General features: G+C 46.1%; 1 protein-coding gene across 2 annotated transcripts in view; it reads left to right on the forward strand.

The window, feature by feature from the left end:
* LOC144768360 (serine/threonine-protein phosphatase 4 regulatory subunit 1-like) overlaps positions 1-15,037 on the forward strand; it is a 393,513-nt gene that overhangs the window by 76,723 nt on the left and 301,753 nt on the right. For both annotated transcript variants that reach the window (XM_078651958.1, XM_078651957.1), the window contains one exon: positions 6,516-6,648. In XM_078651958.1, coding sequence (XP_078508084.1) covers positions 6,516-6,648 — 133 coding nt within the window. The remainder of the gene's footprint in view (positions 1-6,515; positions 6,649-15,037) is intronic.

Raw genomic sequence — 15,037 nt, forward strand, 5'->3', positions numbered from 1 at the left:
CAGTGGGGTAGATTACAGTGGCGTAGAGTGGAATGGCACAGAGTGGCGTAGAGAAGATTTTTTCAGAGTAGAGTGAAGTGGCGTACAGTGGTGCAGATTAGATTGGCTTAGAGTGGATTGGCATAGAGTGCAGTAGCGAAGCATGCAGTACTGCATAGTAGAGGTGTAGGACAGTGCATTGGCGTAGAGTAGAGTGGTGCAGAATATAGGTGTCTAGTTAAGTGGCATAGTGTGCAGTGGTATAGTGTGGAGTGGTGCAAAGTAGAGTGCAGTTGAGTGGAGTGGGGTAAAGTGGAGTATGCATGGTGTGGTAGTGTACTGTCATTGCACACAACACATCTTAAGTTGAAATGACCATTATATTTGTATAGACATACGGTTTCACAAAAAATATTATACAGTGAGGAAACGTCATCACCTACTGTATTGATTTGTTTTGGTCGTATTAAAATATTTTTTTCCATCATACTTCAGAATTACCAAAAAATGTGCTACATTTGTGCTTTCCATATTCTCAAATAGTTGCACAGTTCATTTACAGACATTTAAATTTTGTTTTGTGCTAGAAAACAAAATAACGTCTTACACCCGACTAGGCAGTTAGAAAGAATAACGACCTACAGCCTGTGGGTATCCAGCAGGATTGTCACCTAAATTCTCTCACTTTGAAGTCAGAGAGAAAAAAAATGTAAACACGAGGTCCTGGAAAACAGATGCTGACATTTGAGCTCGGTCTTTGAATAGACAGCAAATGTGACAAGATAAGAAACCAGCATTTGCAATGCAATAGGTCTTGCATTCACACGATTTTGAGTTATTGGTGTTTTGTAAATGGCAATGCCTTTTATTTACGTCTTGGTTTTTGAAACATAAAAGGCATTGTTATTTGCAATGCCAGTAGGTTAAACTGTTGCAAATGCGAGACCAATTGCATTGTAAAATTCATAAGAAATTAAATGTGAACACGTTAGAAAAAAACGGTTATATATAAACTGTGTTCAAAACGTTTTGTTTTGGATTTTAGCATTGTCTCGAGCAGAAATCGTGGTGCCGTGTATACATATGTACATTGTTAAATTTAAAGGGAAATAATAATACAACTTGATAATAAGAGGAGCCTACACACATGTTTAGCGTATTAAAAAGCCACATGCTTGTCAGGATTATGTGAGGATGGGGAAGCAGTACATTTGAAGGATGTGATCAGCAAGGACTAGGGCACGGTCTATATTTTAGAGAAGAACAGCAAACCTTGGATCTCTTTTTCACCTAGCAACAAGGGTAAAATTAACCTGGTCACTTAAATACTAAACTGGAGACTTTTATAGTACCAATTAAATCTACAGGACATAAGCTTAACCCGTGGACAAGTTATACTGGTTTGCATTAGCTCTTTTCCATTTTCACCTTTCACCGACATGTCTCTGCACTGCCCTCTACATGAAGTTGATCTGTACGCGTAGCAAACATACAAAACCAAGTAATATAAGATTTGTGGCGTCACTTTAGTAAGTAAAAAATTGATAAACGTGGACAAATTAGATATGATTAATGAGTTACTAAAGCACAGTTGAACTGCTCACGAAGGCGTGTTAATAAATAAAAGCACTACTACAATCTCATTTTCCTATTTTTTGGAAGACGCCACAGCTGAATGTTCTTACCTTGGCAGGCTTTTCTGGTAGTGCATTGTGGGGACAATACTTCAGCACAGGTATTCCGAGTCTGCCCGGCTGCTGTACCACTTAAACTGGCACAGAGCAGGGGCAGCAGGGGCCACAGGCAGAAGGGGCGATGTACTTCTGTTCAACTGGGATGCAATCAGTACCTTAGCCATAACTGTGGAAAAGAGTTACCCAAAAAACACTAGCAATGCAAAAGCACAGACCCTTGTATAGCCCAATGGGTGAGAGGCTTCAGCTCTTCAATACTTTGACCCTTCTTCCTCCTTTCAACACTCGGCAACCATGTAAATGGAGAAAGGACCAACTCTTGTTACGAGGTAACACAGAAATACACTGCAGTGGGTACCCCTGGGGTGCAATAAGATGCACATTTCTAGCAACTGATCAGAATTGATCCATGCTGCCTGGTCTGACCCTCTCGTTATGAATCTATTTCTCTCTCTCATCCTCTCGCTCACGCTTGAAACACTAAAGAAGGACTCCTATCATCGACTATGTTTAGCTTGCTCCATTGCCTTTGCTAATCCAATTGCCATCTTTGACTGCTCATGTTTATCACGGGGATGGGTAAATGCAGTTTTCGAAACCCACCTAATCTATGAGGCTCAGTACCAGAGTGTCCTCTTCAACAAAGCAGTAAATATATTTTAAAACTCTTCCAAACTGCATTAGATGCTACAGTGAATGGTTTTGCAAAAAGGGAAAGCTGCTCGCGCGGCAAATTAATTATTCCGACGGACAGACTCGCTGGGGCGCTGGCCACTGGTTCATCCCAGACATCGGTATCTCTTCAGTCTGGAGCAGGAGGCCGCCCACCCTGGGGGGGTCGGGGTGTGCAGCAGCTAAGCGCTTGGCTTAAAGTTACAAAAATAATAATAATAAACAGAGCGCGGTGTCCCTGAAGCAGGCACTGCGCTTTGAATTAAAGTTTTTAAAAAAATCACCCAGCTCACGCGAGTGGAGAGGAGCCGACTCAAGGGGGGGGTCGAGCGGGGCAGGCAACGCGGCGCAGCTTCGGAGCTCAGTCCAGAGCCCCAGAGAGCGACCTAGTGCACAAGTGCATCTATCGCTCTTTCACTTTAATGGGAAAAAAAAACAAGCCGCGTGCGTGTCCTTAACTTCAGTGCCTACATATCGGCTCAAGACCCAAGCATATAGTATCAATTATAATTAGTTAAACGCTGCTCGATAGTTACGCAAAACCCACTTGACAGTAACGGTGAAAGAAAAAAATCATTATTACACAAGCGTAACAGTGCTAAACGCACAACCCACATGCCAGTAATGGTAAACAAAAAAGTGCAGAGCCCATAATTATAAAACAGACCGTCTCACGCCGCTGGTAAAAGATCCAGTCCGGGTGGGCGGGGCTAAAAGAGGACAGGGCAGTAACCAGAAAGGACTAAAAAGCCTCAGTTACAATCAGAAGACACCGTTTAGCATAACAAATGACGCAAACCAATCAAGTTAACAGGCATAGCCGAAACACCACTTCTAAATGTGTATTGATTACAAGAAGCCCTCGCAGAGCAAGATAGCGCATGCGCTGCAATGCTAGGCGAGACCTAAAAAGGCCTGTTTACTCAATGCAAGTTTGTAGAAGAATACTGTAAACACGGTTTTCGTAAGAGGGACTAAGTGAACCTTTAGAGCCTAAAGCAAATAAAGGTAGCAAATAGAATGCCAGAAAATGTAAGTTACAAACCACAAAGCCAATGATAATCAACAGGCAAAATGCATTCCTATGTCAACTTTCTGAAAGGCCCCAAGATGTCTTTAACGTATGCAGACAGCTGTGCTGTCTGGTAAGCTATGACCTAAAAAGGATGTTCTTCAGTTGAGGTCACAGCGGCTGGTCAGGAATGTCCCCAGTCAGGATTTTCACACTTAGTAATTGGCCTTCGGTGAAGGTGTTTCTTGCCCCTGTGCTTGACCTGACAGATTGTGAGGTAAGTATTAGACAACCAATGATTTCCGTCCCGTAGGCTGGCTTAAGTGGTACTCCTGATGCATAGTGTTAGAATTTTACTTTCCTTGACACAATCTTGTTTTTGTATTATGTAAAATTATTGTATCGGATTAATGATACATACCCATATACCCCTGTGCTCGAGTTGGTTCTGGTCTGTGGCTTGCTTGCAAAACTGGATTACCTTCAAAGCATATTAAGTTGGAAGGTTGTTCCGTTGGCCCTTAGTCTTTGAGAGCTACTCCCAAATATTGTGACCATTTAGTTGCCTTCAAAATCTCCTCTCCAACGTTGTACTTGTTTCTGCATTTCTTTATACTAAATTGTAGCTGTCACCTCTGGAACCACTATTCTAACTTTTAATGTTGTTTTTAGAGTACCAATCCAGTGGCCATTTTTTAAATATCTGTGAATAGGGAGTTTTCTGTAAAGTATAGTTACTAATTTATCTTAAAGCACCTCACCTGCACACTTCATTACAATACTGATTCAATTCCAAGTATGGCATGATGAAATTAATCACTCCTTTATAGATTGAATCTGTGAGAGACTGCTAAAGATGGAGGGTGAGCGAGTAAGTTATAATCAAGAGACAAGGTGGAAGGGCGAGTGATGACGAGGGTAAATGAGAGATAAGTATTAGAGAAAGAAACCAGTGAGAGGATGTGAGAGTAAAATAGGAGAATGATCTAAGAGAGAGGAACTGATGAATATGTCAATCTGCAAAAGAGGAATAGAAAGCAAAAATCTAACAAATGGAGGAAAAGTAGGCTGGGGTAAGTGAGGAGGATATGGAGAGTGGTAAAAGTAAGCTTGTACAAAAAGAAAGGTAGAAAGAACTAGGGAACATGACTGAAAACACTGGGTTAAGTGGAAGACCAGGATCAGTAGAAAGCCTATGTCCACAAACACTTCTCTTAGAGAAAACAATCCCTTAAATTCTAAATTCATTGAGGGTTATTTCCTCGATTGACCATGATGAAAATCAAGACATGATGTATTCATTTTTGGTGTGGATATATGGCATAAAGTATCCCTTACCGCACATTATAAGGATATTCCAAGTCACCAAGGAGTTCTATGACCATATAGAGTAAAGAGCCTGAAGACCGGTTATAGAACTCTAAGTTGTCTTACAATATCCTTCTCATGTATGATGGGGTACTTTATTCCTTACTACATGGTCACACCATCATCTTTCCTACAACCCAATTAAATCTGTGGTACGTGACTCTTTAACAGGAATATATATAAAAATAGAATCTCTAGTGCAAAATTAAACACAGAAAAGCTGTTCGATCGTTGCTGCAGTAAAATAATAGAAGCAGTTTAATACAGGTTCCTTTTTTTATATGTATATGGTGCAGGAGACATATGCTCAAAGATTCGAACTTTTCTTTAATTACCAAAGGAGTGGAAAAATGAAACGCGATACTATTAATATCTACTTTCTACTTGTCAGTCTGCAGCTAGAAAAACAGAGCAGAAGAAAGAGTAGCAAAGATTTTTTTTATTTCTTTAAACAGCTGCTTTAATTACGCTCTGTACCTGACCTGGCTTTCCCCTCTGGCAGCTGGCACTGTGACCTCAGAACTCGACTGTAATAAGTTATTACAGTCAAATTCTAGCTCATTTTATAATCGGGGATTGGGTATCTCACAATTCACCTATTATAAAAAAAAATTAGATGTTTTTATATAAAGGTGTTGCAGAATGCCATGTATTATAAAACAATCTGCATTTTGATATTTTTGCACTTCAAATCTGATGTGAAATATAACTAATGTTGAACTACAAAAGTTGCCTTTTCTGTCTAATTTTGGATCCTCTATTTTTAGTCTCCTAGACTTTCTTACAGAAGACATTAGTTTTCATTCAGAACTTCCCATTTATACGAGTGCTTGAAATTAAGTTAAGCAACATCAATTCAATAAAATCAAATCTTATTTTAATCATTTCATATCATAGGCTTATAGTATTTAGCGATGTTTCACTCTTCGTAGGTGAAGATCAGAACATACACATCAATAGCCCTTTGTATTAGAAGTAGACTTGATAGTCAGTTGGAGGCAGTAGCTGTGCTTTGCTTTCTTGGAACTGTACATAGTATGGACGTTCCTTGTAATTCTGAGCATGATTTATATAGTTACAATTGCTTCTCCCCTCTCTGAGATTCTCTTCAGTATTTAGAATTTTAGTTTTTTCCCTGAAGCAAGTCGTTAAAATGGGCTCTTTTTAAAAGGATTTGCCTCTGGGATGTGACTGTTACACACATGAATTTCGGTTACCTGTCCGTGAAGATTACTAAATAAAAGTGCAGTTTGCAAAATACGTCTGAGTGTTCTTGGTGTTTTCTTCATGTTTTGCATGTTGACTAACAAGCACCTCGCCACCAAATTGGAACGAAGATCCATGCTCTAGGATAACTCCTGACTATCTAACATCTACACAGATGAACAGTTTTGTTCTAATTTTAGACAACAAAAGGACGACCTGAATGGATCAGAAATATAACGCTACTCAAATATCTGTTTCGAACGTCATGATCATTCAGCTAAATTCTGATAGCTCATATTTAATCGTTCGGTAGAATAGATGAAGCTACATGAATTATTGAGGCTCTAGAACTGCAATAGATAACTTGTTTTTGCAAAACCGTCTAGATTATCTTCTAATACCCCTAGTTCTAAATATATGATGACAGTTGTCATTGAAATCAACATGTATGCATTACTACATAAATGAAAGTATATTTTTCTGTGTTTTGGAGCCCACTAGTAATTGTATGATAATAGCAGAGTGAAATGAACTGGAGCGTGTCGAGTTGCTGAGCAATGTGTATATTTTTTTTAACTTTCTAGTTGGGTTTGAAGATTATGGGCCGGATTGTGAAAGCATGCGAATCACTGCATTCCTAGACATCCCAGGGCAGGATAACCTGACTCCGCTTGCTCGTCTGGAGAAATACGCCTTCAGCGATAATATATTCAACAGGTAAGTTATAAAGTATTTTAGGAATTTGTGCAGGTAAATGTTGGTGTTGGGATTGCATGGGAATTCCATAGAATGATACGAACGTGCTTTGCTGTCAGTTACACCCACAACGCTTTACAAAAATTCAATAAACATACGTTTCACTACTTTATAGCTTTAACTTTAATTGTACTTTAGCACCACGAAGACCACAACCAATGCATAGTTGTTTTTGATACATTTTTGACAGTGTGCATTAAAGCTATACCTTTTGCATAAATGTATATTACAGAAATCATTGTTTAACACAAAAAAGTGACTGCAGAGATATGCTTTACAAACAATAGTAGGATTTATCTCCACAGTGTCACTGCAGAGAAAAGCTTTGCAAAATGCAACGAAAAATTGTCTGTGTTTTCCAGCATGGAAATATGTTGGAATATTTTTATTGTTTATTTGCTGCTCCTTCAGAGATAATCTCACCCCAGTTCCGGGTATTTATTTTCTTCAAGTCCTTCCCAGCTATTCCTTACTTTCTACACACCTTGCTAAAGTAGCATTGCCAAATGTAGTTAAGTCAGATCTCGGCTCATGTAGTTATTAACCTCAAACCCAAATTCTATCAATCCAAGAATATTACACTTTGTCCTCCCATTAAACACAGTCCATGACGTAACCAATTTCTCTTACAAAATGTGCACTCATTGACGTTTTAATCTGAAAGAAACAGATAGTTATAGATTCCTTACCTTAGAATTACACCCAGGATTCAGACTGGATCCGGAAAGTTTTTCGCCAGCAGTACCCCTGCTCATCCAAAAGTGGCGTCGGTCGGCTCCACGTTCGTCGTTGGCGTTGTGGTCGCCGGGATGACGTTGCAGCAGCTACTTAGACGCGGTCCTCGCGCACCTGCTTCATTTTTCTTTTTCCGCGCCAGCAAGCGCTGATCTGGAGAGAGCGCTATCTCCATTCACTTTTTGACTTTTTGCAACTTTTGTCAAAACTGTTTTTGAGTATTTGACTCCTGGTGCACGTCAGGGATGCCCGGCTTCGAGGCATGCGGTTCCTGTATCTAGCTGATGTCGGTGACCGATCCACACCGCGTGTGCGTCTACTGCCTGGAGCGCGATCACGACCCCAAGTCGCGCCCCGACTGCCGAACAATGGTTCCGAAGTCTTTGTGGGAGTGGTCCCAGAAACTCCTTGAGGTGAGGCAGCCGGTTCCGTGTCTCTCAAGGTCTCGGCCGCGTGGGAGGTCGAGGAATCGATAGCGGATTCATCCTCACTCTTCGCACTCTGGGTCAGTTAAGTCGCAGCACAAGAAGAAGTCGAAGAAGCATCATTGCTCTTCGACTTCCACTCTTCCGTCGGCCGACGCGACAAAGGGTGCGGGTGGTGGCCCACCCGCGGCTCCGCGTGCAGAGCATTCAGGGTCGACTCCGGCCTTCCCTCCATTCCCGGCACCGGCAGCAACCCCTGCCCAGCTTCGTCAATTTTATGAAGCGATGCATGCCATCTTTGGGCAGCCCGACTCTGCCGGCGCGCTTCAGGCGCCAGCGGACTCTGCTCGTCAAAGCCGGTGGCTTCAGCCTCGGCACCGCAGGGCCCCCTTGGATCCAGGTCTGGATCCGGATCGTCACTGGGCAACCTCGTTACACCTCCACCGGCGCCGATTCCACCGGCACCCCGTCCACAGCCGACACTGGCTGGACCCCCAGCCAGCGCCGACCCCGGCTTCCGCCTCGATGTGGACATGGAGCCAGACCGGCGTCGACCGATGACTGATCTGGTGCCGATGGGAACTTTTGTTCCTGTGTTCCACCCTGGCTAATTTCAGCCAGATTGGCAGCCAGAGGAGGGTGAGGAAGACTGGGAGGGGTCTCGTGACCCTTTAACAGACCAGTTGGATTATGATCCCGCCTGGAGAGAAGAACTGGGGGATGCCAGTGGTCTGGATACCTCCCCAAACTTAGGCATGTTGTCTCCTACTACCGTGGCTACGGAGGAGGGAGTGTGATACGCAGTGGTGTTGCGTAGGGCGGCTAGGCTCTCCATCTCAAACTTCCTACGGTGGCAGTCGGGACTAACCTTCTGACAAAGGTCCTTCAAATGGCAGCCAGCTCTTCGGAGCCCTGCTGCTGTTTAATGAAGCCCTCACGGACATCCTTTTGGGCACTTGGTGCAAGCCCAACACAGGAGCTTTTGTGGACATGATGATTGCCCAACGCCACTGCCCAGCCCCGGCGACCCCACTTTCCTCTCCCAACACCCCATCCCTGAGAGCTTGGTGGTCCAAGCCTCCACGTTCAAAGGCGCATTCCCTACCACTCAACCTGATAGGAAATCCAAAAAGATGGACCAACTAGGGAAGAAGATGTTTTCTTCCTCCAGCTTTGGACTGTGGCCGGCAAACACCGCATGTCTGTTGGGCCGTTATCCCCACTCTGTGTGGGATATGGTGGCGCGGGTGCTCCCTCAGTACTCGTAGGAGCCCTGGGCCGTACACACCCGTGCAGTTGTCGAGGGGAGAGATATGTCAGGTTTACACTGTGGGCTGGTTACTGCAGTGCACTCTGCCGGACGATTTCCACATCAGTAGTCTTTCAACGCTACGCCTGGTTGCGTTTGACTGTTTTTTCCAGGGATGTTCAATCCACCCTAATGGACATGCCTTTTGATGGCCGTCGCCTTTTCGGTGACAAGGCAGACAGCGCACTAGAGCGCTTTAAGGACTCTTGGGCTATGCCCAGGTCCTTGGGCCTCCACCACCCGCCCAGCGTAGTCTTCCTTTCATGGCTACGGAAGGGGTGCCTACTACGTCCTGCCCAGAGCCGCAGGTTGGCACAGGCCAATCAGTCCCAGCCAGGGACGTGAGAACCACCGGCATGGTTCTGGGGGCCAGCGGGTGGGCCCGTCCACCCCAGCCTCCTCTGCAGCAGCCTCCAAGCCCTCCTAGTCCGACCTTCCAGGGCCAAAAAAAGCCAGTGGGCGTCAGGATCCGCCATCACCTCCCCCGCTGGCGCACCATCACGTCGGACAGGTGGGTTTTGCTGATAGTCCGAAGGGGCTATTCCCTCCCCTTCGAGACTACCCCTCCTTCCATGCCACCTCACATCGCATTTCGGAGGATCACCTGGCTCTTCTCCAACAGGAAGTTTCGGCACTCTTGGCCAAGGGTGCCATCAAGCGCGTTCCTGTCCTAGAAGTAGGTTGCTATCCCCACTACTTTCTGTTACCCAAGAAAGACAAAGGCCTGCGTCCTATCTTGAATCTCAGGAACGTCAACCGCTTCCTTCTGAAGGAGAAGTTCAAAATGTTGACGCTTGCTCAGGTCTTGTCTGCCCTCGACCCTGGACACTGAATGGTAGCGTTGGACTTGCAGTACGCTTACTTTCACACCCCATCCTGCCGGCCCACCGGCGTCACCAGCGGTTCACGGTAGGCCATGCGCATTTTCAGTTTACCGTGCTCCCCTTTGGCCTTACCGGCGACGCTCTGGTGTTCACAAAAGTGATGGCAGTGATCGCAGCTCATCTGCGCAGATTAGGGGTTCCAGTCTTCCCCTATCTCGACGACTGGCTGTTGAAGGCGGGCTCGCCCCAGGCTGTCGTCTTCCACCTTCAGAATACGGCCGACCTCTTGCATTTGCTGGGGTTCTCCATCATCGTGCCAAAGTCAAACCTGACCCCCTCTCAGAAGCTCCTCTTCATCGGAGCGGTTCTGGACACTATGCAGTTTCGGGTTTATCCTCCCGAACAGAGAGTCCGGGATATTAGGGCTATGATTCCGATCTTTCAGCCTCTATCCTGGGTTTTGGTTAGAATGACCATGAGGCTTCTCGGCCTCATGTCCTCCTGCTGGTCGATCATGCCAGATGGCATATGCGGGCTCTGCAGTTGGATTTGAAGTTCCAGTGGGAGCAACGTCGGGGGAATCTGTCAGATTGCATCCAGATCTTGAACGGCACTGCCCAACAATTGCAATGGTGGCTATGAACCAGGATTGGGTCAGCGGCAGATCGCTCGCCCTTTCCCAACCAGAACACACAGTGGTCACAGATGCATCCCTTCTAGGATGGGATGGCCACATGGGATAGCCGGAGTTCAGAGGCATCTGGTCTCCGGCGGAGTTGGGCTCCACATCAACCTTCCGGAGCTTCGGGCGATTTGTCTTGCACTCAAAGCCTTCCTTCCCTCTGTCCAGGGAAGAGTAGTGCAGGTGTTAACGGACAACACCACCGCCATGTGGTACTGCAACAAACAGGGCAGGGTGGGTCATGGACCCTCTGTCAAGAGGCCCTCCGCCTCTGGATATGGCTGGAACATCAGGGCAGGGGGTGGTTCAACACCTAGCAGTTTCTCTGAACGGCCGAGCTGACAAACTCAGCCGCAGGTGCATGATAGATCACGAATGGCGTCTTCACTCAGAGGTGGTGCAAAGTCTCTTTCAGCAGTGGGGAGAGCCTTGGTTAGATCTCTTCGCCACCGAAGAGAACACGTAATGTCAGCAATTCTGTGTGTTGAAATTGCCAAGTCCGCACTCGCTAGGCGACGCTTTTCGGCGCTAGTGGAGTTGCGGTTTTGTTATACGACTATCCGCCTATACCCCTTCTGCCCAGAGTGCTGAAGAAGATCAAGCGCGAACGGGCCCAAGTCATTCTTGTGGCTCCGGATTGGTCAAGAAGAGTCTGGTATCCCGAGCTGCTCAACATGGCCATCGATCCTCTGATCCGACTGCCTCTTCGGGAGGTTCTTCTGTTGCGGAAGCAGGGGACGGCCCTCCACCCAAACCTGTCCTGCCTCCACCTCCTTGAGTGGAGATTGAGCGGCGGCAGTTGACGTTGTTTGACCTGCCTCCCAAAGTCTGTGATGTAATCTTGGCAGCCAGGCGTCTCTCCACTAAGACGGTATACGCCTGCAGATGGAATATATATTTGTGGCATGGTGCACAGCAAAGGCTGTGGATCCATTTTCCCCCTCTTTCTGAGGTTCTCTTGTTCCTCCTTTCTTTGGCCCAGCAGGGCTCTGCTCTGGGCACTCTTAAAGGCTACCTTTCGGCCACTTCCGCCTTCCTTAGGCTTCCTGATCAGCCTTCTCGTTTCAAGTCCCCTGTTGTAAATCGATTTCTTAAGGGCATTACTCCTCTTTTCTTCTGTTCCCTTCGTAATGCCTCAGTGGGATTTGAACTTGGTTCTTACCTATTTGATGCGCGCTCTCTTTGAGCCGCTCCACAACTGTCCTCTTAGGCTCTTAACCTTGAAAACTGCCTTTTTGGTGGCCATCACCTCTGCACGCAGGGTGAGTGAGCTAACAGCTCTTTCTTCTAAGCCTCCTGTTCGAGGCATGTGTGCTGCTGAATTCATATCTTGTGCATAGATTGCCGCCTAGTGTTGGGTCCGTATGATTGCAACTTGTTGTCCTGGAAGAGTCTTCGAAGTATCACGAGATAGGTGACGCCTCCCCTGGACTACAGTGTGCATGGGCATCTTCTCCATCCTCAGATTGGTTTTTTTTGCCATTGGGTTCGGATGTTATTCCTCTACTCCAACTTCGGAACCGAAACTAAACTTCATTAAAAGGCCAAAAGGCCTTCGACTTCGACGGTATTGTTCTCGCTCGGTACTTCTTGACTCGACCAAACTTTCCATCTTGATCCCGTCGTCGACGTGGGCCGTTGGGCCTTTCGACGCTACGTGGGCCTGCTGTCGATGGAAAGGAGTCCGTTCAAAAGGTGCCCACAATGCCACTCCAAATTCCCGCATACTGACAAACATACAGTATGCAACAAGTGCTTGTCACCACAGCACAACGAAGAAAATTGCCCAGCTTATGCCCAATTCCGTTCGAAAACGACCATCCGGATTCGACGGGCCGCTAGGCAAGAGATGCAGCGACTGGCACCAGAACCGGAGAACATCTTCGATGATGAACACGACCTACCAGAAGCGGTGGACTCTGATCTAGAGATCGTCACCGCCGAGGACCAGTCGGACTCAGATAACGAGATCCCACCGGGGCAAATCGTGAGTACACAGCCCCCAACGCCGCTTATCCCGAAACCGAAGGCTCCGGTCGAAGCGTCGCCTAAAGGCCTTAGCCGAGATCGACAAGCTCCTTCAGAAGCCCCGCCTTCCGGCTCGGCTCCGAAGCCAAAAACAAAGCCTTCCGATAGCTCAGGTCCAAGTAACGTTCTCCCCAAGAAGGTTGTCGAACCCAAGAGGGTCATTGAACCGAAGGTCGTCGAACCCAAGAAGGCCGTAGAGCCAAAGGTCGTCGAACCGAAGAAAGGCGTCGAGCCAAAAGTCGTCGAGTTGAAGAAGGTGCTCGAACCAAAGCGGGTCGTCGATCCAAAAGGAACACACGACCCAAAGAAGGCCGTCGATCCTAAAAAGAGGGGAGATCAAAAAAACAGGATCACACTACAAAACCCATCGAACTGAAAAAAGTAATCGAGTCGACAAAAAACATTGAGCCTAAGAAAGCTGTCGAGCATAAAAAGCGTATTGAACCAAAAGCTCCAGTCGATCCGAAACAGGGCATCGACCCAAAGACAGTCTGCGAGCCGAAAAAGACTGCTAAACCAACAAAAGTAGTCGAACCGAAAAAGGTTACCGACCCCCAAATCAACGGTCGAGCCGAAAAAGACTCCACAACCGAAGGCCCTAGAGCCAAAAAGTAAAAAAACAAGTCAGTAAGCCAAAAACATTGGCGCCAAAGACACGGACAGTGGAAAAAGAACTCTTCCATTCCGATCCGGAATCAGAGGAACAATTTAAACTGTATATAAACCCCGAGACTGGCAAAGTTACAGTTTATTACCAGAAAAAGAGACCATTGGACACAGGCACTCCTTCCCCTGTTCCTCCGAAGAAAAAGGACTTCGGGACTTCTCCCTCTAGGCCCTTTACTCCTCCTCCTCCTTTCTATCCCAATATGCCTTTTGTGCCCTACTCCTCTACACATTCTAACTATAATGATGAGGATAACATGGGGGAAGATCCTCAAGATGACTTTAATTAACCAGAGGATCCACATCCACAAGATGACACATGGGAGGATCAGAATGATCCATACGACACACAACCCATCCCCGATGCCTCCCCATACCCTACAAAGCCGTCGCCTACCGACGACACCATTGTGTTTAACCAACTGCTAGATAGGGCAGCAAAATACCACAAGGTCAACATGCACACTGACCCAGTAGAAGAAGATTTTCTATTCGACACTTTTCCTACCTCTGAGAAAAATGTCAGGACACTTCCTATGCTGAAAGGGGTACTAAAACACGCGCCAGATATATTCAAAGATCCAGCCAGAGCACGTGTACTCAATCCCAGGATTGAAAAAAAATATAAAGCGGCCCCTACAGACCCTGCCTATATTAAAGGCCAGTTGCCTCTAGACTCACTGGTAGTAGCAAACACTCGCAAAAGAGCAAACTCGCAAACTACAGGTGATGCTCCACCTGCTGACAAGGAGTCTAAAATATTGGAAGCCTCAGGCAAGAGAGTGGCCTCACAGGCTTCTAATTCATGGAGAATCGCAAACACATAGGCTCTACTAGTTCGCTACGATAGAAAACACTATGACCAGCTTGAGGGTTTAATGCAACACCTGCCAGAACCTTATAAAGCTCAGGCTAATGACCTCATTCAAGAAGGCAAAATGTATTACCAATGCCTCCATTAAATGTGCGCTTGACGTAGCTGACACAGCAGCCAGGTCCATTAATACAGCGTATTACTACGCAGACACGCGTGGCTACGCATCTCTGGTTTTAAGAATGAGGTGCAATCCACCATCCTCAACCAACCAGTTAATCAAGACTTCCTGTTTGGCCCTGCAGTAGACACCATTTTAGATAAAATGAAAAAAGATACAGAAACTGCTAAATCTATGGGCGCACTGCAGTTTCAACAATACAGAGGTTCCTTTCGTCGTTCCTCCTACAGAGGCACCGCACGAGGCAACACTTAACAGACTTCTTCTACATTTAAAAGCAACACCCAAAGTTCCTTTAACAAAGGCTCTAACATGGGAGGTTATAGGGGCAATAATAACAAGGGCAGATGACGTGGCGGCAATAACACCAGAGCCTCCACTGCCACCAAACAGTGACTTCATCACACTCTCTCCAGACCATCTAACACCAGTCGGAGGCAGAGTCAAACAATTCCTACCAGTCTGGAACGCAATTACCACAGACATGTGGGTGAGACAAATTATCCAGTATGTTTATTGCCTGGAACTCACTTCTACTCCACCCAACATACCATCCAAACACCGTCCTATGTCCAAAGAACACATCACCCTGTTACAACAAGAGGTGAAATCCATGCTAGAAAAGGGGGCCATAGAGCCAGTCCCTATTCAACACCGAGGGACAGGAGTATACTCGCTATACTTCC

Source organism: Lissotriton helveticus, chromosome 7, assembly GCF_964261635.1.
Source record: "Lissotriton helveticus chromosome 7, aLisHel1.1, whole genome shotgun sequence".
NCBI classification, from domain to species: domain Eukaryota; kingdom Metazoa; phylum Chordata; class Amphibia; order Caudata; family Salamandridae; genus Lissotriton; species Lissotriton helveticus.